Source organism: Diadema setosum, chromosome 19, assembly GCF_964275005.1.
Source record: "Diadema setosum chromosome 19, eeDiaSeto1, whole genome shotgun sequence".
Classification (NCBI taxonomy): domain Eukaryota; kingdom Metazoa; phylum Echinodermata; class Echinoidea; order Diadematoida; family Diadematidae; genus Diadema; species Diadema setosum.
Genome location: NC_092703.1, coordinates 11,209,066 through 11,228,678, shown reverse-complemented (window position 1 = coordinate 11,228,678; position 19,613 = coordinate 11,209,066). Strand labels below are relative to the sequence as shown.

Sequence of the window (19,613 nt, the reverse complement as noted above, 5' to 3'; positions counted from 1 at the left end):
TAATGGTTTTAATCAAGGACAAAATTTCGAATGAATATTTTCACCGAATCGTAATGACAGCACAATGTAATGTCTATGGAAGTTTCTAAAAGGCTTCTAAAAAGCTTCGTACAACACGGTGTTCAATACAACTCGGTTTGCGTGCATTGTCAATGCAAAAACAGCGGTCGATCCTATTAACGCGATTTACCGCGGGGAGCTGAAGCGAGGCCACGCAAGTTCGTCGGCGATATTTTTGCACTGAAACTTCGAATCGAAAACGGAACAACGGCATTTGATAGAGCTGGATTTTCTCAATCACGTAGGTCAAGTTTTTTTACGTGAATTTCAGTGTTAAATATTCTTATCAAGCAGATAAACATTAGGCGGTCGATTAGTAGTAGGTCCAACCATACTTGCCCTGGCGTGTGTAAATTCAGGACGGGGAAGCGACTGTGCCCGTGCAGGGCCAACGGCCACAGTTGCACTGCACAGTGTAACTGTGGCCGTGATAGAAGGGGGCCGTGCACCAACCGACATACCTTCAAGTCGAAGTAGGGCCTAAACTAGAATCTATTATTGTTAGATCTATCATCTTTGAACCTTTAGTTCCCCTGTTTAAACGTTAGAGTTCTACCAGATCTATTGGGTTAGACTACATGTATGATGGAGCTTGCGATAGATCTAACGTTATTCATTTTTTTAAAATTTATTTGCAAATCCTAAATCATATTCTTGGGGAATTTGCATAACATGACTGATATGAAAAACTTCTCATTTAATGGGACCAATGACATTAAACTGACCCAGCAAATGTCATTTCAATTACGGCATTATCATAATTTGACATAAACGAGAACGCGGAATTATACATAGAAAAATAGGCCTACTTGTCGATCAAACGCGAATGCCCTAAAGTTACTGATACTAGATTAGAAAAAGTCATTCCACTTCAATCACTGATTCATGTGTAGACTTCTACTTACACATTATCTGGATCTGGATTCCTTGAAGTTGTTGACTTGGCCAGCTGGGGTTGCTTGATTGGCGTAAGCCGTGGCAACACAATTCCACCGTGCATGTCGTAACACGAATTTGCACATTCTAAATAAAAATTCCTGCAAAACTGTTCATGCAACTCCAGCAAGTGGAAAGCAAAATTTTCATCGGCACGCTGACGCTGAAGCCTCCCCCTCTGGTCTCTTACTTGTCCTCCAGCTAAGAACACGTCTCTCTGCGTTCTCCACTCGTCGATAGCGTCAAACAAGTAGATACGTTGCCTCGAGTTGGACGGCTGTTTGATCTCCATTGTGAGGTTTCATTACTAAACCAAAGCCAAGGCTAAGCCGAAACAGTACAGCACTTTTTATTGCAAACAGTACTCGCATACCACACACAATATTGATACTGACATACCGGTACCGACGACTTTCTATCAACTTTGTTATGTTACGATCCGGCCCAACGTACTGTAAGCTGTACGTATAACACATGCAGCTGACGCAGCAGACAACATTGCACGATTCGCGATGAGATCATAACAACCTGCCATATGGCCATATGCATTGCAACTTGCTATACATGAAGCTTAGAGTTTTAATATTTCTTCATCAAAGCATATTTATAAATACCAAATATTAAACAACGTAATATATGAATAATTTATGATATTGTTATATAATATTTTCAGACATTTTTAAATATTATTGCCTAGATTGCTGAAATTGGCACCATAGTGCATATAAACAGAGACTGGAGCCAGATACGTACGTACGTACACCCGACAGCTCTCACTACTTGTTGTGTCGCGGACCGGGAGAGATTTTCATGCGCATGGCTGTTGTGCGGTTTTGTGCATGCACCCATTCGGCCCCATTCGGTAGGTATTCGGGCGTCCATGTTGAAATTACAGTGGACAGCTCGCACGGCGCTCGTGCCCCATCAGGTTTTCGCTGGTGCGCTGCGTAGCGTCGTGTTCGGCATTCGGTACGTACGGGGATACAATAACGGGAGGAGCAGCTTGTCGTGCTTTTCTACTGAGCTGCGAATCGCCTGCGACGACCGGCTGCCTTTAATCTTTCTAAAATTTTAGATAAGGATGAAATTAAATAAATGGGTCTCTAATTACTTATATCAATATCATCTCCTTTTTTAAATAAAGGGATATAACCTTAGCAATTTTCATTTGATCAGGAAAAACGCCATATAACATACACTTATTGAAAATATGTACAAGTGGGTCCGCAATTGAAGATAATACCTTTTAAAATAAATTAACTTATATCATCATAACCCGCGCTAAGTTTATTTTTCATTCCAATAACGATATCCATTATTTCATATTTCGTATTTGGGACATAAAGAATAGAACTAGAATTAGATTGGCCTAAAAAAAAATGAAACTGTGTATTAGACGATGGTACTTCTTTCGCCGAATTCTCTCCAAGAATATTGAACATATCACTAGAATCTTCAAAAATTTTGTCACTAAATCGAATTTTTGTAATACTTGATTTCTTTTATATATATATATATATATTCATGGCCTGCTTGAATACCTTCCATGTATTCTTCATATCATGTTTATATTTTTCTAACTGAATCGCATAATATTTCCTCTTTTCAAATCGTATAACTTTAGTTAAAACATTTTTATACGATGTATTTTTTCTTTTTGACTTTTCGGGGTTTTTTTAAGTTGTGAATCTGTATAACCTGTTTTTCCTATTTACGGAATGAAGAAGGGATTTTGAAATCCATGCAAGCTTAGGGGATGTTTTATAATTAACTGACTTATCTTTAATTTTTTTTTGTGGCTCTTCACTGATGGTTACAGGAACAGTGATGTGGGGAAAGTTCATAGTGAATTCAAAGTTCATTTGATGAAAATCGGGTTTGGAATGACTGAGACATCCAAAAGTAAAGTAAAACAAAGCGATCGTAATAAAATGTGGGTCCCACACTTTATTAGAATCGCTCTGTTTTGGATATCTCAGCCATTTCAAAACCAATTTTCGTCAAATAAATGTTGAGTTCCTCATGGAATTACATGCTCTTTCATATTTCAGAAGAGGTTTCTCATTATCTCACCAAAAAATATCAGAAACCTGAAATTAAGTCTCAACCAAAACGATAGGATCCCCTTAAGCTTTTGTTTTTCTATTAGGAGAAACTAATGTGGATTGAGTGAATGCAGCAATATTAGTCGAACACATCAGTGAAGCTTGAGGGAAATCGGTTCAAAAGTTACGAATTTTAAATGTTCAGTGCCGCCATCGCTGGATAAGAAAAATATATTTACTCCCGGCGTCACTCTAGGACAATAATATGACAATATAAAAAGAAAATACAAAGAAATACCACATATTTTTATTTTCTTGCAAATTGAAAGTGCACTTAACTGTATCTCTTTCAGAAAGCAAGGGAAATAATATATGGCGGGTGGCGTACTGATACATGGACTCGAATATCCAAGTACAGCGTACCTTCTCTGCTACCATGTGTTATGGAAAAACAAACAAACAAACTTTTGGAACACGTTATCATACTGATAGACTTGACTCGAAAATCTACACTCAGTGTTTAAACTGTGAGATATAAGGGTCTTGCTCAAAGACTATACAAACTACACCTGTCGCGCCGTCACCTGTCCAGCTGCACGCAGCAATGTAGCGAGCTTGCTTGCCAGCTGAAGGTAACGGTAATTGATTGACAGCGGTGGTGTACAACGCGTGTGGTTGACTTGACAACAACACACAGTGTACATGTCGGAACAGACGGTCTTGGTGTGAAATCTCAAGGATTTTGCTTGATCAAATCGTGTGCAATGGATTCGAAGGAAACTCCAAGCTGCAATTTCTTCATGTGATGACCAATGTTCAGAAAGGCTTATTAAGGTAATCAAGCGTAGGTAAGTGTGGAGGGCAAATGAACAAAAATTGATTGCAAACGGCGACATCCATCCCTCGTCGATTTGTGCGGGTCTCCCTAAAACGTTAGTCCGATATACGACTTTTCGTGTAAGTCTCACAGTACGTCGCGTTCAGAATGTAGCGGGTAGATTCTAACGACAACGTTACTGAAAACAGTCAATAGGCTGATAGGTTTTCTTAATTTAGGCTGTCGGGCAAAGATAACGGCCAAGACAACGTTAAAAATGCATGCATTTACCTGGCATAGCAGTTGCAGTTGTTTGACCGTAACATTGAACAAGACTCAAGACTAAGAGTAAGATTAGTACTAGTAGTATTATTAGTAATATTTAGACCCCTACAGTAAAGTATAATGTTTACAAGTAATTCCTCCCCTACATTGTAGATCTATGGTATAAAAAGCATTGTGTAACTGTAAGGCATGCCTGATTATCAAGTTTCAGACCACCATGTACACTGTCACTGATATATTGTAGGTTTGTCAAATATCCAGTGTCATAAACTCTTTAGCTTTAAGTTAGCTGGCGCGAATTATGTCGCGTGATGTCCTAGTAAATTAGTCAGTGGTGTAGTAGACCAGTAGCAGTAGGCAACGCTGGCACTGGTCTGATGGTCCCTAACCAGTAAAAGTCATTGTTGGACCAGTAACTTTTTCAGGAATGGACCAGTAGAAAAAAAAAAAAAAAGGTAAGTGTGCAGCCCTGCAGTAAGTCTACTATTACCCGACTAACCCCGGGCATGGGTGTTTGGGCTGGTCGCAGTTACTGTAGTAGGGCAGTATAATACATGTAGGGCCTACCAGACTTTTGCAGTGCAGTAAGCAGTAGTATGCATATGGCATAGGACAATGACCTAGTAATCTTCTTGTACGTGATATAGGGGCCTACATTGTACATTGTATATTAAGTTTTTGATAGTTGATTACTGTGTATCCTGAGATCCTGAAAGCCACGCCTTATACCAGAATGTAGGAGATTCCAAAATGAGTAATTAATCCACTTGAATGTTGCACTTCCATGTATCCCTGCATCACACAGACAAATATGATGGAAACATTGTCGCCTGTGTCTTCCAACCCACTGGGGATGAACATGATGCCAAATCATGATGGACTCTCCGTCATACTGGAGGGAGAGGCAGATGGCTCGTACTCCCACAGCGATGCTGGCAGCAACCACTTGGAGGGTGAACGTGGCTCGCAGGTAGGAGACGTCCCTCAGCCAGATGGGGAAGGGTCAGCTAAAGGAGATGTTGCACAGAGTGAGCAGGGTGATGATGCCGCCGAAAGTAGCCCCACAGAGGATGGGCCAGGGTTCCAGCTGGGCGACATCTTGCTGTCCGGCAGGGGCGGAGTTGGGTCAGGTGAGGGGGATGGTTTGAGCGTGTTGCGAGAGTGGCACGCATTCCGCGGGAGGCACATCGAGAGCGTCGGCACCGTGGAGTTCTGTCGGCAGGTGGATCACGTTGATATCTGGCTGGACAAGTGGAACCATCATCAGGTAATGACGTGAAACATACTGTATATTCTTTGAAGGTTTCCATGGTGTTTTCTTGTTTAGATAATTCCTGGTAATGTAGCTAAAAGTGTTTAGCATTGTTATGAATCTGCAAGTTGTTCCTGAAGATATCCAAGAAACTATGATGGTGGAGCTTATGAAGAAATTAAAAATCATCAAAGACTCAACTGAAGCAGTTTTTGAAATATATATCATCTGTATTTTATGCTGCTAACATGTTTGCAGTAGAAGCCATCAGTTCTAAAGGAGAGAGTGCACATTTTGCTCCCCTACTATTCATAGCGATGTCAAGTGTTGGAAGGCATCTTGCAACGCAGCAACTTCTCCCAGTACAATTTCCTGTGGACCACTCTCCAGCCAGCCCTGCACCGGGACTTCATGTACACGGCCCGCCAGCATTTCCCAGGCCATCACTTCGACCCGATCAGCAGCCACACCAGCCGGGAGACGAAAGCGAGGCGCGCCGTGAGAAACTACCACCATGCACAGAGGTGAGTGTCATGTTCATTTCTTCTTTTGGTACTACATGTATATGTGTTTACTTTTGATTTTATCATGATCTGTACAAGATTCATTTAATGCACTTAATTATATTTCATCCTCCCACATGAATTCATTAAATGCTATTTTGGTGCAAAGCATGATTTCATTATCATTTTTGTTACCATTATAGTCTTTAAAGAATGGAAAATTCAATAAGGAATTTTGGGGAAAAGTATAGGTTTTGTTCAGTGTACATGTACATATCGTCGCTGGGGTGACAAGACCTTGTATCTCAAATTTTGGCGAAAATGACTTTTTTGCATTAGTGGTCAAATAATCGGTTAAGTGATGTCCTGTCCAAATCCCAGCTGTCTTACCCCAAAAATGAAGCCGCCCCGGCATGTCAAAGGAACGGCTATCCCATTCAGTATAGTGCTTTGGCCGCCATGTTTTTTGGCTCTCCTGAACATTTGACATTTTTGAGATACGAGGTCTTGTCGCCCCAGCGACGATATATGAGTTTATTATTATCATTAAAGGTTTAATACTGATATTCAAATATAAAACACATCATGCAACAGTAGTATCAGGACAGTCACAATGCAGAACTTAATCTTCGTACAGGTGAGAAAATTCATTGAATATGGTAGGGTAAATAAGCCAAAAACTTTGATAGTACTGTTATTCATTCATTCCATACCACTTCATCTGTAAATACATCATAGAAGAATTAATGTGAATGAATGATTGAATTGAGTTTCTCTTTGACATGTATATACATTTTTACATTGCTAAGAGCAGCTTTCATTGTGGTCTCTCCCTGATGTTAGTACATAAGAGGAAGGCTTACAAACTTTATGTGCTACCATCATTGTAATTGAAGAACTCACATAACATACATTATACCATATAAAGCATACATTTTGGGATTTGGAAAACAAACAAACCAAACAGAAAGCAAACAAACAAAAAGATTTTATGACCTTTCTAATCCATAAGAAAGTGTGAATGTGAAGGAGTTTAGACATTTGTGTATTCACCAAATCAAGCATTTATTTCTCTTCTTTCTTTTTTCCTTTTACAATTGAAGTAAGGCTATTTTCATGATCTATTCATTTTACAGTGCTCACGTGCAGAGACGTTTTGATGTGCAGAGGCTGAATACAGAATACATCATGCCAGTCATCAAATCCAGTCCTCCAGCAGAAGTGAAACAAGTGTAAGTTATCTAGACATTATACTGTCACTCTGATCTATTCATCCATTACTTTAACTCAAGATGACCAAATGTACAACTTTTTAGCATATGACCAAAAAATGGTTTATCTCACACCTTGAAATCGTCGGTTGAGAATGATAAGGGCGTTAAGCTGCCACTAAACCCATAGGCCCGAATTCACGAAGGTGGTACAAACAAGACCATGGTCTAAACCATGGACAAAAACCATGGAGCGCCAAGTGTCAAACAGAATATTTCGTTACGAAATTGGTCATTTCGTCGACAAAATGACTGTTTCGTTAACGAAATTATCATTTCGTGGACGAAATGTTCATTTAGTTACAAAATGTTGTCATTTCTTTACAAAATGATAATTTCATCGACGAAATGACTGATTTCGTAGCGAAATATCGCATGCGACACTTGGCATTCCATGGTTTTTGTCCATGGTTTAAACCATGGTTTCATTTGTACCACCTTCGTGAATTCGGGCCATAGTGTTCAAGACAACTTAACGCCCTTCTCATTCTCAACAGACGAAATTATCATTGTTTTCATCAAGCCATGTATGCTGCATAACAAGGGCTATCATTTTTTTTTTTTAGATAGTTCAATGCTTGTTGATCCTTGCCGCGTGGATTATTAAGTACTTTGAATTTGAACATTCAGAATCTGTTTGGTTCTTATATTTCTCAAATGCAGCAGTTTGCTGCTCTAAAGCAAAATTATCATTCACTTTTAAAGTGATATAACATCTTTCTCAAATATCTCATATTATTTGATTCTCTTCTGCGTAAATTTTGCCCATATGTTCTCAATGTCACAACAGAAACTGGAGATGCAGTATTAGAAACATCTCTTTTTAGCCTGAAGATGGTGGATTATTTGTTTGCTTTAATTTGTTTTGTTTGATTTTTTTAAATGACCACATGACCAAATCACTCCACCAATGGCCAGCACTAAGGACTGTGTCTTGCCCCTTTTCATTCTGTCAGATCTTTCAAGTCTGGATGGGACCGATTAAAACCATCAAACAGTGCACCACTGGTCAAGCTACCAGTCGTCCGGCACACCAAGTCCTTTGTACACCCCCTGAGTCATTCCGCACCAAACTTGAACAGGTGAGTACAGTGTAAAATCGATTACTAAGTGAATATCAACACATTCATGCCAACATAATTATATTTGCTCCGCAGACGCTTGCTTAGCTAGTGTGAAGGGAGTGGCATACTTTGTTGCTAACCAAGAAAACAAAGACTATCTAATCTTTGCATTTGATAAAGCTATTTGATGTTTATTCTTTCCATTATTGATGCTGCATTTATAGCCTGTGCCAAAGGATGATTACATAATTGTAAACATTAACCCGTTGAGGACGATTTGATTTTGCTACAACACGCATTTCCCATAGACACTTGCCCGAGAATACTCGGGACTCGTCCTCAACGGGTTAAAGCAGGAAAAGAATGATTTTGGAGTATGTAAATGTTGTTGAATCAATCACAGCTATTACATATCTGCTCAAATGAAACTATCTTCTGTATGACATATTTTTTTAGGAATTGAAGGGAAAAAGAAATAATCTCTTCTCCTGTGTATGCTTTTATATTTTGATTACATGAAAGAAAGAAATGAGAAGGTGTAAAATGTTAGATATTCCCACACACACTTCTTCCTTACAAATGTATAATGGAGGATATAATTTGTTGTATTATGTGTGGGGGGAATGCACCATACAAACACTGCTTTTTAGCATTCCTCCTCTTTCCAGCATTTCTGCAAACTTAAAATATTCTGTAAACTTATCTTTTATTATGTATTGTGATGTAATTTATGTATTCAATTTCTGTAAAATATTCATATCTTTTTGTTGGAAATGGGAAAAAAATTAATGAATAAATGAATGAATGAACAAACGAATGAACGAACGAACGAACGAACGAATAAATGAGTGAATAAATGATTGAATGAATGAACGCGGATAATGGTTCAGTACTTCATTCACCAAACCCACTCCTCAATGTTTCTTAATTCCAACCAATCATTCTTTACAGAGTGAAGGAGGATCAGCCAATCAGGAGACACATGCAGGACCACTTGGGCCATTCCATTTCAAGAAAGAAGAGTGCGTGGAGCGAGAGGAGGCGGAGGGGCTACAACCCAGTCGATGAGTCCAACATACCCCTCCTGACCAAGGCCTTGACTGACATTCACCTCTATTGGGCAAGACCTACCTTGGTATGAAGTTAATTAGCTGTTCGATACTGAAATCCCTATAGACTTGAAACACAGTCTACCAGGTTTTCATAGGGGATGGGTTAAATTGTGTGTTTATATCAAGTATGCCTTTTTCCACATACATTTTTACAAGGTATAAGGTCGTACTTGCAAGCTACACAATATTTATCTTGCGGGATTAGACTAATTAAAGGCAAGGGTCAGGGCAGTGGGTTTTTTTTTTCATCTTCTTTCCTTCCTTCTTTCTTTCTTTTTTTCTTTCTTTCTTGTATCACATTGAAGTCATAGCCATGTCCATAGAAATGTTATTTCCTTTCAACACATTACTATAATTATGGAAGGCTTCAGTGGCTTCCTGTAACATTCTTGTTTGAAAAAGGAATGCAGAAATCAAATTAAATCACATCAAATATCACTATGTTAGGGCTAAGCTTTCACCACACTTGAAATCACCTGTTGGGATTCATCATGCCATAGGTTTGTGGTTCAGACATATTATGAAATGTAAACTCATTTTTCGTAGTATATGTCATTTCTGTATTCCGTTTTTTTTTTTTTTTCTCTGCCATTTACATCTCAGTCAGGGACACGCGCTGATAGGCTGCCGCCCATAGACCCCACCCCTACAGAGGCGTGGCAGCTGTATCACTGGTATGCAGAAAGCTGGAATGGTGAGTTGACGTAGGCTGTCATCCCACTCGCAGACAGTGATACACTGCAGCAAGCTTTAGATCTGCACCGCTAATGGTTATAATGCACCTCCCAGGTTGGACAATCGGAACATGGTCTCGCACATATGCTGAACAATTTTTTTTTGTATTATAGCCAAGTCATAAGATTAGCGTGGCAGATCTAAAGCTGGCTTCTGCAAGCATTGTAGCACTATAAAAGGACACACATATACGTGAGTAGATCTCTCTCCCTCTCTCTGTTCTCTCTGTATAACCCTCTGTCGGGTGCAAAAGGTGGGACTATCTTGTGCAAGAGTAGGAGGATTTGAGACATCTTACGACTGTTCACTGCAGTCTTTCTTTTCCTTCTTTTTTCCAAACATATAGAGTAAAAAACTTCACAGAAAATCTTGGTAAACTTTAAGAGTCAGATATGCTTACTTGGCAAGAAAATGATTCTATTTTGTATCAAACCTCAAGGACATGTAGTAAATACTTTGGACCAATGGCAATGGTATCAGTCAACAGAAAATTTTAATGAAGTGAACCTTCCAATAAAACCTGCACTAGGTATGACGCTGTCTTTTTTTTTAATTAGCCATATTTTTCCACTCCACCAAAGGGAATAAACATCATTATCTCTCATGTTTGTGCCTCATTATAGTGTCGTTATTGCTTAGAAAGAATTAATAGACTACTAATGAGATTTTTACTGTGTTTATTTGAGCGATCACTTGCTTGACAATGAGGCAATTTTATTTGCAACCAGAAAAAGCAATGATTGAATTTGAACAAGGCATTTATTCCACACCATAATTTTTGTAAATTATTCTGCTGGCAGAGAGATAGACATCTTTGGTGTTCTTCACATGTAAATGGACATTTGTATTGATTACAGACAGGTGAAAACACAAGTGTTTTAAGATTTTAAGTGACTTAACATGACAGACATTAATGGGCAGTGCAGTTATTAGGCCGGGTGTAAGAACAGCGAAAAAGGCTTACCAAAAATTGTCCCTCAGTTTCAATATCCAATAAATACTAACCATCAATTTTGACTTTACTGGTGTTATGCTTGATATATTTGTCTCTCTCCCATTTTCTTTCACAGATGTTCAGAGGAATGAGTTCCTGCACAAGCTGCTCAGGAAGCTGGACCAACGACAGCTCTACTTTCTGTCCACTCATTCAGCGGTAAGTTTCTCTGTCTTGAAGCCATAACTTAGTGCTCTTCTTTTCTTATATATCTTCTCTGGGGTGCAACGTCTGTTTCCTTGTTCTCAAATCTTTTTAAGACAAAGATATTTTCTCAGAGATTGATGACTCGATACTTAGTTACACTACAGTATCAGAGCAATTCACTTTTATTTCTCATTGTGAAGAATAAAGAACATGACTGAGTGTTTCAACGAATCCTTAGAGAATATCAACATCACTATCTTCAAACCTTGGAACATTGGTCATTATTCCTTTTTGTACATTATAGTTTCAGTAGATTTTCTTTGTTTTTGTTTTCTCTTTCAGTTGCTTTGAAGTTTGTCAGGGAAATGCATCTCAGATACCAACAGTTGATTGTTTTTGTGGTTGGATGTAGCATACATGCAGTCAATGAGGCAGTCAGGCCAGAATTCTTGCAGAGAATAAGGAAGGCCCCATCACTTGCTGTCTTCAAATCTTTGTTGAAGATTTAACTTTTTTAGAAGCCTTTGATTAATCTTTACTTTGAGTGTGTGTGTGTGTCTAATCAGTAACAATGTTAGGAGCTCTGTTTCATCACAGCGCAGTAGAGTATATTTATATAGTAGCTGCACTATACAAATTTGTCTAATCATTATGACGTACACCATATAGGTGTAGGTTTGATTTCTGTTACAGGAGTAAAAGTATGTCCTGAAGTTCTTTAATCTCCCACAAAATGGTAGAAAGGTGCTTTAAAAAAGAAGTGACAATGATAAAGAAAATACAAACACAAACAAGCAAACAAAATATTATCATTATCATTTTAAAGATAAGAATTGTGCAAATTGCAGTTATGTATTGTGAATACTTCATGGCAGTACTATATAATATATAGTACCGCATATATATTATGTCTCTCTCCAGGGGCGGATCCAGGAATTCTGTAAAGGGGGGCGTGACTAATATTTCTGGTGCCACTTCCAGGTTTCATTTAATTTTTTTCTTTTTATTTCTTTTGTTTTTAACGAAAAATAAAGGGGGGGCATGCGCTGGTTGCGCCCCCCTCTGGATCTGCCACTGCTCTCAATATCTTATTTTTCTCTCACTCTTACTCCTTCTCTATCTGTCTTATTGTGTAACATCACAGCTGAAACAGTCGAGGGACTTTGTCTCCCTGCTGCCAGAGCACCTGGCCCTCCGGATCCTGGGCTACCTCTCCCCAAAGTGGCTCTTGGTAGCCGCCCAGGTGTGCAAGGCATGGCAGCACCTCGCCAGCCACGACGCCATTTGGAAGGACAAGTGTTCCCAGGTGGAAATCAGTGAGTATACTGTATATGAAGAAATATTTGCAGTACATGAATTTTTGTGTATTTTGAGCTTCATTTGGTTAGCATGTATTCCATAACCTGCAAAAATATCTTTGCAACAAGTTGAATGGTGTGCTTTGTCTGAGGTGCCTCCCTGGTGTGTGTGTGTGTGTGTGTGTGTGTGTGTGTGTGTGTGTGTGTGTGTGCGCGCACAAAATTGTGCCTTAGTATTATTAGAATTCATTTCAACACGTGTATGCAGTCAGTTTCTGTGCAGACCAGCCATACATATGAATGGATCGGGCAGCGCATCAATTTTCACAAATGGAAATATCAAATGAAATTCTGCTTCTTCTTTTTTTTTTTCTGTGAATTGGATAAGAACATACAAGTAAGCAATTGCATGGCATGAATTCAAGAACCCACCAATATGCTTTTGAGCCGCTCTGTGCGAAAAATTAATCGCGCGAAAATATTGACGTGTACAGTACTGGAAAGAATATCTTGGCTGAAGCAACCATCTTTTTTATAGTGACCACCTGCCCGCAGCAATCACACCGAAATCCTGTGCAATGAAAGCATGTATGTAATGGAGAACCTCTGTGTAGTGACCACTCACCTGACTTGACAAGGGATCTTAGGCTTGGTTTCAGAACAGATGACAGAAATATGGGATAGCCATTTCCAGTAGCCAGTTACCAGGTTACTATAGCTCTGTTGGCTGTTCCGTGCTTGGTTACATATACATGTGTGTACTGTACGTCTGTTCATTCATGGTGTGTATGTAATAACCAAGTTTGTGTAAATGATGGTCCTATTGTTCTCTTTGTGTAACAATCTTTACAATGATAAAGTGAAAAGTCCTTGTCAGATTATTGATTTTTAAAACAAGGAATTCTCTCGTTTCATTTTCCAGAAATTCCCTTGCCAGACAAGCCCTTCAAGTGGAAGACCATTTACCGCGATAACGTCTTTCTGCGGTGGAACTGGGACGAGGGCAGAACAAAATCTCTGGATGTCAGAGGTCATCAAGCCAAGTAAGTAAAGGAGCGATTCGGTTGCATGACAGACGTGCAGATTCATACTCTGCAATGCTGCTACAGTGCACTCCTGTTATAACAAGCAGGGTTATAACGAAATTCCGGTTACAACAAAGTAAAAATTCAGGCTGCAATGTTATCCACACTATGTATTTTTATTGTTTATTTGTTCGGTTACGATGAAATTTCGATATAACGAAAGAAAATTGCTGGTCCCGAGGACTTTGTTATAATGGAAATCCACTGTACTTAATAAAGAGTTTGACCGCAAAATGGGTTAAAATAAGCTCCATTCTTAAACATTTTGAAATAAGTCCATCATCAGAAAGAGGAAAAAGGAACCATTCTTGTAATACCTCACTAGTCACATAATAAGGAATAATCTTGAAGTTGTGATAAAACATATCCCATATTTTCCAATTGTTTTACTTGTTCTTTAGCAGCTTCAATGGAAAATATCACAAATTAACAGGAATGGATTTAGCTCGTTTTGTAATCTGACTCTTCATTTCTTCCTTTAACCTGTCGAAGATGGGCTGATTTTGCTATAACTCACATTTCCCATAGACGCCTTCCTGAGTATACTCGGGACTCATCTTCTGTGGGTTAATCTTATCTTCACTCTGCTTTGTTTGCTGATTAGCACATCAGACTGCTTGTTTTCCTCTCCCACTACTATTGATGTCTTGACACTTGAACGTTCACCTAACCGGGATCACATGATCATCATAACTCTAATGGCATTATCATGACTCTCATATGAGTTTCTCACATAGCTAGAATGATTTGTCACAGTCAGATTTATAGGGTAGTTAATAGCACAGAAATATGTATATATATCTTAAATTGTTCATAATTACACCATAGTGCAGTGTTATCCCTATTGCTATCAGTATTTTTATCATTATCATTATAAGTAGTGGTGGTAGTATTTGTAGTAGAGTAGTATTTGAGGTAGTAGCAGCAGCAGTAGTAGTAGTAGTAGTAGTAGTAGTAGTAGTAGTAGTAGTAGTAGTAGTAGTAGTAGTAGCAGCAGCAGCAGTAGAGGTAAAAGTAGTAGCAGTAGTAGTAGTAGCAGCAGTAGTAGTTTTAGTAGTAGTAATAGTAGTCATGATCATCATTTCTGTTAATATAGGTTGAATTGATAATCATTCATTTCATTGGTTTTGATAAATTTTGTTGTTGTAGAGTCATGCAGGATCGCAACTATTACTAATGTTAACATCATTGTCACATAAAAATAACAAACTACACACAATTTTATTTCCACTGTCTTCTTTAGAGTGCTGTGTGTGACATTTGATGGAGAGTACCGAGTGGCCAGCGGGAGCCAGGACAAGACGGTCAAGGTGTGGGACATCCAGACAGGGGCCTGTCTCCAGACCCTCAAGGGACACCAGGTAAGGCCCACTCTCAGACCCTCATCATTATGTAGAAGGCAGCTCCCTTGAGCACTCTCTGAGTGGCCAGGTTGGGGCCGCATCACAAACTGTGTGTATGTATGACTATCAGGGCAGCTCAAGCAGCACTTTGCCTTGAACTTGTGTACATGCAGGCCAGCCTGACACATTCATTCAGTTAACAGCACAGTGTAGTGGTAGCAGAAGTGCAGCAGCAGCCGTGGCAAATGTTGTGATTATGTCAAAGTATAATCTTTCTAGCGGGGAATTTTCCCCAAATGTATGCAATATTTTTATGTGGATTATTAAAGTGAATGCAGCAAATTTTGTTGGGCACATCAGTGAAGTTTATTCATTTTGGATAAACCATCCTTGGATTATGATTATTGCACTTTAATGTTGGAAAATCAAATATATGGCAGAAAGTAAATAGACAGAAGGTTCATTCCTTTGTTGCCTTCTTCTCCCGGCATATTGCAGAAAGGGGTGTGGTGTCTGCGGTTCTTCACCCCCCACCTCCTCATCAGCGGCTCCTACGACAACAACCTCAAGATATGGAGTCTGCGGAAGGGGTCCTGCGCTCGCACCCTCCTGGGCCACGATGGCGCCATTTGGGCCATGGCGCAGAAAAAGCATTACCTGGCGTCCGCTTCTCAAGACAGAACTGTAAGCAACTGAAAACAGCCAGTTGATTTCAGCTCATACCTTTTTTTGTGCTCAACTTAAAAGTAATACTAAATACATCAGTACTATATTTATGCACCTTAATTCTTAGTTTGAAGAAAGGCTAAAGAATACCTGTATCTTATCTGTATTTGTGTCTGTACTCAAGAATCCACTGACCAGTAAACCATGTATTTCGTCCGTAAAATTGTGCCTCAAACTAGGACCAATAATGTGTTCCAAACAAAACGATGGATTACAGATTAAGAACATTCTTTGATATCAAAATGAAATGAGCACAGGTCATATCTGATCATATTGATTGCAAAGTGGGGGATGATGAGTGTGATTCCATACACTTTTGCTATGAGACAGAGGTCTTAAAACATGACTGGGAATAGCAAAAGAGCCCTTGGTAGAATTCATACATTGAAGTTAAAGAAAAAGAAAATGCATAGTATCGTTAAGTATCGTTACCTTCTGCATCTGTCTAATATAAGAATTTTTTGTGCAATATTTCCTATGGATATCACTCAAATTCCATCGAGAGGAATGAGGGAGTCTTAACTTTGCAGTGGTTATCTCAAGTACTGTACATATAATAAAATGTGGAAAGCATAAATGTGCTGTGCCATTTTGATCCCTTTGTAATGCAGGTGAAGTTGTGGGACCTGCATACCTGTTCTCTGCTGCATACCCTGGTTGGGCACGGACAAGCTGTCTTCTGCGTGGACATCGACGACGACGGCACCATGGTCATAACCGGCTCTGCTGACAAGGTAAGTCAGTCGCAGACATGCCCCTCCTGTGCGGTAATAAAGAGGCCATGCACATGTTCACTCAGCACTGTCTCTAGTGTATGCCGACAGATTTGTATATACCTTTATTGTCTTTGATATAATTCCATGTGTTGAGACAGTGTCCTTACCTTTTTTGATATTGGGTCCTAATGATCTTCATTCAGGTTCAGAGCAAGTTTTTTTTTATTGTCATCCATTCTTTCTACATAAAATCTCTATTCCCATCTCCTATCCACACCAATCTATTATATTTCGTGATGTTGGTAAAAGTAGAAATTTTTGTGGTATAGAAATGTGGGTGCATTTCATGAAACATGAAACCAGCGCAAAATTTAAAAAAAACACTTTTTTTGCTTGTTATGATATGTAACTCTACCCGATATTTTGATTCTGCCAAATCAAAAATGAGCCAAATTCATCTTACCAGGCCAAGGTCGAAAAATTACATGCACAAAAAAAAATTTTGAACTTTTACAGTAAGTCATAGCTTTCAGAATCATCTTACTCTCTCTGTGAGAAATTTGGTGATTAGAAAGTGCAATCTTTGCCCCGATGCAGAGTATCCGTGTGTGGAGCATCGAGACGGGTCGCCACATCCGGGTCATCCGCATCAGCCAGACGACCTCCATCATGGCGCTCAGCTACGACAAGGGCTACTTTGCCTGCTCCGTGGGTGAGGTCGTGTCGCTATGGCGACTGGACACTGCGGCCTGCGTGAAGGTCTTCGATGAGCACGAAAAGAGGTCAGTATAGTGGGATGGCATCGCTGTTGAGTCGTTTCATAAATTTCAACCTGGATAACTCTGTTCTTGATTTGTTCTTCTTTTTGGTCTAACTTTGACTCTTCTTGGTGTGGCAAACGTGTATGTGATGACAAAAATTATGATTTAAATAGATAGTAGCATCATTCAATGATAATTTATTCATCTCTACATTCAAGTGAAGAATGTAAATATACATGTATGGTTTCATCAGCATTTCACCCAAATTGACTGTGTCCTTAAAGCAGTATGGTATCTTGAATCCCATATTTACTGCTAAGTTCTTTGTTTTTCAGGGATGTCATTGCTGATTATATAATGCTCAGAAAATACTTTAAATGGTGGTAACAAAGTGATCTGAAGTTTGATATTTATGGCAAATTCATGAAGTTAGAATTCCAATTTATGTGCTTGTAGTGTGAATAGCTGCATTCATATCATATGGGTAACACAGCATTTGCATTCTACATACCTTAAAAGTTACCTTTCATATCTCAAATTGAATTCATTTTGTGACACGTCTCGATCCATCTTTCATTTCCAGGGTTGAGACTCTCAATCTAAAGATCAGTGACACATCAAACCCAGACCAGCCCAAAGGACTGCTGGTCAGCGCCGGCCAAGACGGAATGGTCAAGTACTGGAACATTCGAAAGTGAGTAATGTGGATGAATTATTGATGTCCTGTGTGTCATTATTACCCTAAACATGTGCAATAGTTACATTGGTGGGCTTCTTATTGTTTTCACAGTTGTTGCTGTCATTGGAACTTTTTCATTATGATTTTTTTAATAACTTGTGTGTATAGAGATGCCAATTTTTACTTTTTTGCAGTATTTTGACCCTTTTTTATCCAAAATACTGCAGGTTTCATGGAAAATGTTGTGTATTACTACATGTATCTGTAGCACAGGAAGGGTAAAAGTACTGTTTCTCTACGAAAAAAATATGTCTTTTCAGCCCTCATAATACTCCAGTGCTGTATACAGGGTTGGCATCCCTGTATATAAAGTATAAGCCAGTTCGCAGTTCCACTTTGCGCATGAGCAGAAGAAAGGTCATTCGTACCAATAAGCATGTTGGTTTTTAAATTCACTGGGGCAAGCATCTGTGATGTAATGCTTATTCAACTGACATGTAATCTTTATAAATGCTGCTTGCCAGCACATCCACCTGACAACAACTTGGCAATATCAATAGGATATTGTTAATACATTCAATGCAAAATAGTGAAACAGATGCTTTCCCAAGTGTTAATTGAAGGGTCATTCTGATCATCCAGTCTACACATTCTTTGTAGACAGGTTTGTTTGGACAGGTTCAATGAATTCCATAATATTTGTTGCATAGAGTGTATGCATTATGCCGCTCTGAAAACGAGTGAAGTGCCCCAAACCGACTGAAAAAAAAAAAAAAAAATAGAAAGGTGATTTGGACCAATGTGCCCGTGAGCTGTCAAGTGACCCTAATTCTGCAGGAGGCTCCCTTAAAATTGAGACACCTCTTCAACACCCGACAAGAGAATGTAAAAATCTGCTTGATTTGGGTATTGTGTTTGGCCTTTGAGATGCATGTAACTTTCAAGTACCTCCCTGATTGCTCATAGAAACTTTCCTACTTTCGGACTGTGAATGCGTGCAGCCCTGGGAGTATAATACTGCAAACACATCTGTGTTGTCAATGTGGATAGAATGGTGTATTTGTTACAACAATGTGGGTTTGGTTGTGATTTGGTGCTATAGGAATGAAAGCTGGCACACGCTGCAATCCCGGAAAGGTAGTCACATCAGCAGCATCTTCACAGACAAGACCAAGATCATTGCCGCCTGCTCAGACTACAGAGTCCGGGTCTGGAATTTCCACATGACACCGTGAGGTGCTTCGGAGCCTCCACACACCCTTCCCTCCACCTTGCCTGCATTGTCTTCTTCGAAGGGAGGAGGGATGACTGGCATGGAGGAGAGCTTGAGGACCGGAAGTATGTCACTATTTGCTGCTGTCATCCTGCTAAGGTTGCCACGGAAACCCTGTCACGCCCTTATTTCCCATCTCAATGATGGGAGCTTTCAGTTGAGTTTAGGAAAAGAGAAATGATAGTGGTGATGGAATTGAATTGAAAAATGTGGGTTCAGTGTGATCACATTTCACCTTGGCATGAACTAGCATGTTGTTTCCTCACCTCAAACGATCCATTATTTTAGCAGAGGAATATTTTGAATTCATTAGAAGATTTGCAAGGAGAGAAGGGCATTTATTTTTGTCCTGTTAAGTGGTATACACACTCTCTGCTCCAAAGTTTCGTTTGTGAAGAGTGATGAAGGTAATGTGTATTAACCTCTTGACCTCAAAAAATCATTTCCCATCGATGTGATACATGCTGTAATGAGTTCATGGAAGCAATAGGTTCATGTGATTTTTTACTGG

General features: G+C 39.3%; 1 protein-coding gene across 1 annotated transcript; it reads left to right on the top strand.

Annotated features, from left to right (window-relative positions):
- Positions 1-4,957: 4,957 nt before the first annotated feature.
- Positions 4,958-19,090, top strand: LOC140243016 (uncharacterized). Its single transcript, XM_072322756.1, has 15 exons — positions 4,958-5,410; positions 5,711-5,919; positions 7,035-7,130; positions 8,126-8,251; positions 9,185-9,368; positions 9,949-10,039; positions 11,151-11,233; positions 12,366-12,537; positions 13,442-13,562; positions 14,848-14,965; positions 15,446-15,631; positions 16,285-16,407; positions 16,987-17,171; positions 17,734-17,844; positions 18,932-19,090. Exons 1-15 carry the CDS (start codon positions 4,958-4,960, stop codon positions 19,062-19,064), a joined length of 2,391 nt encoding a protein of 796 aa, XP_072178857.1. The 3' UTR covers positions 19,065-19,090.
- Positions 19,091-19,613: the final 523 nt, after the last annotated feature.

Coding starts and splice junctions, on each gene's coding strand:
- LOC140243016 (XM_072322756.1), top strand. CDS start 4,958: ATGGAAACATTGTCGCCTGTGTCTTCCAACCCACTGGGGATGAACATG. Junction 7,131..8,125: donor CCAGCAGAAGTGAAACAAGT/GTAAGTTATCTA, acceptor TCATTCTGTCAG/ATCTTTCAAGTCTGGATGGG. Junction 9,369..9,948: donor ATTGGGCAAGACCTACCTTG/GTATGAAGTTAA, acceptor TTTACATCTCAG/TCAGGGACACGCGCTGATAG.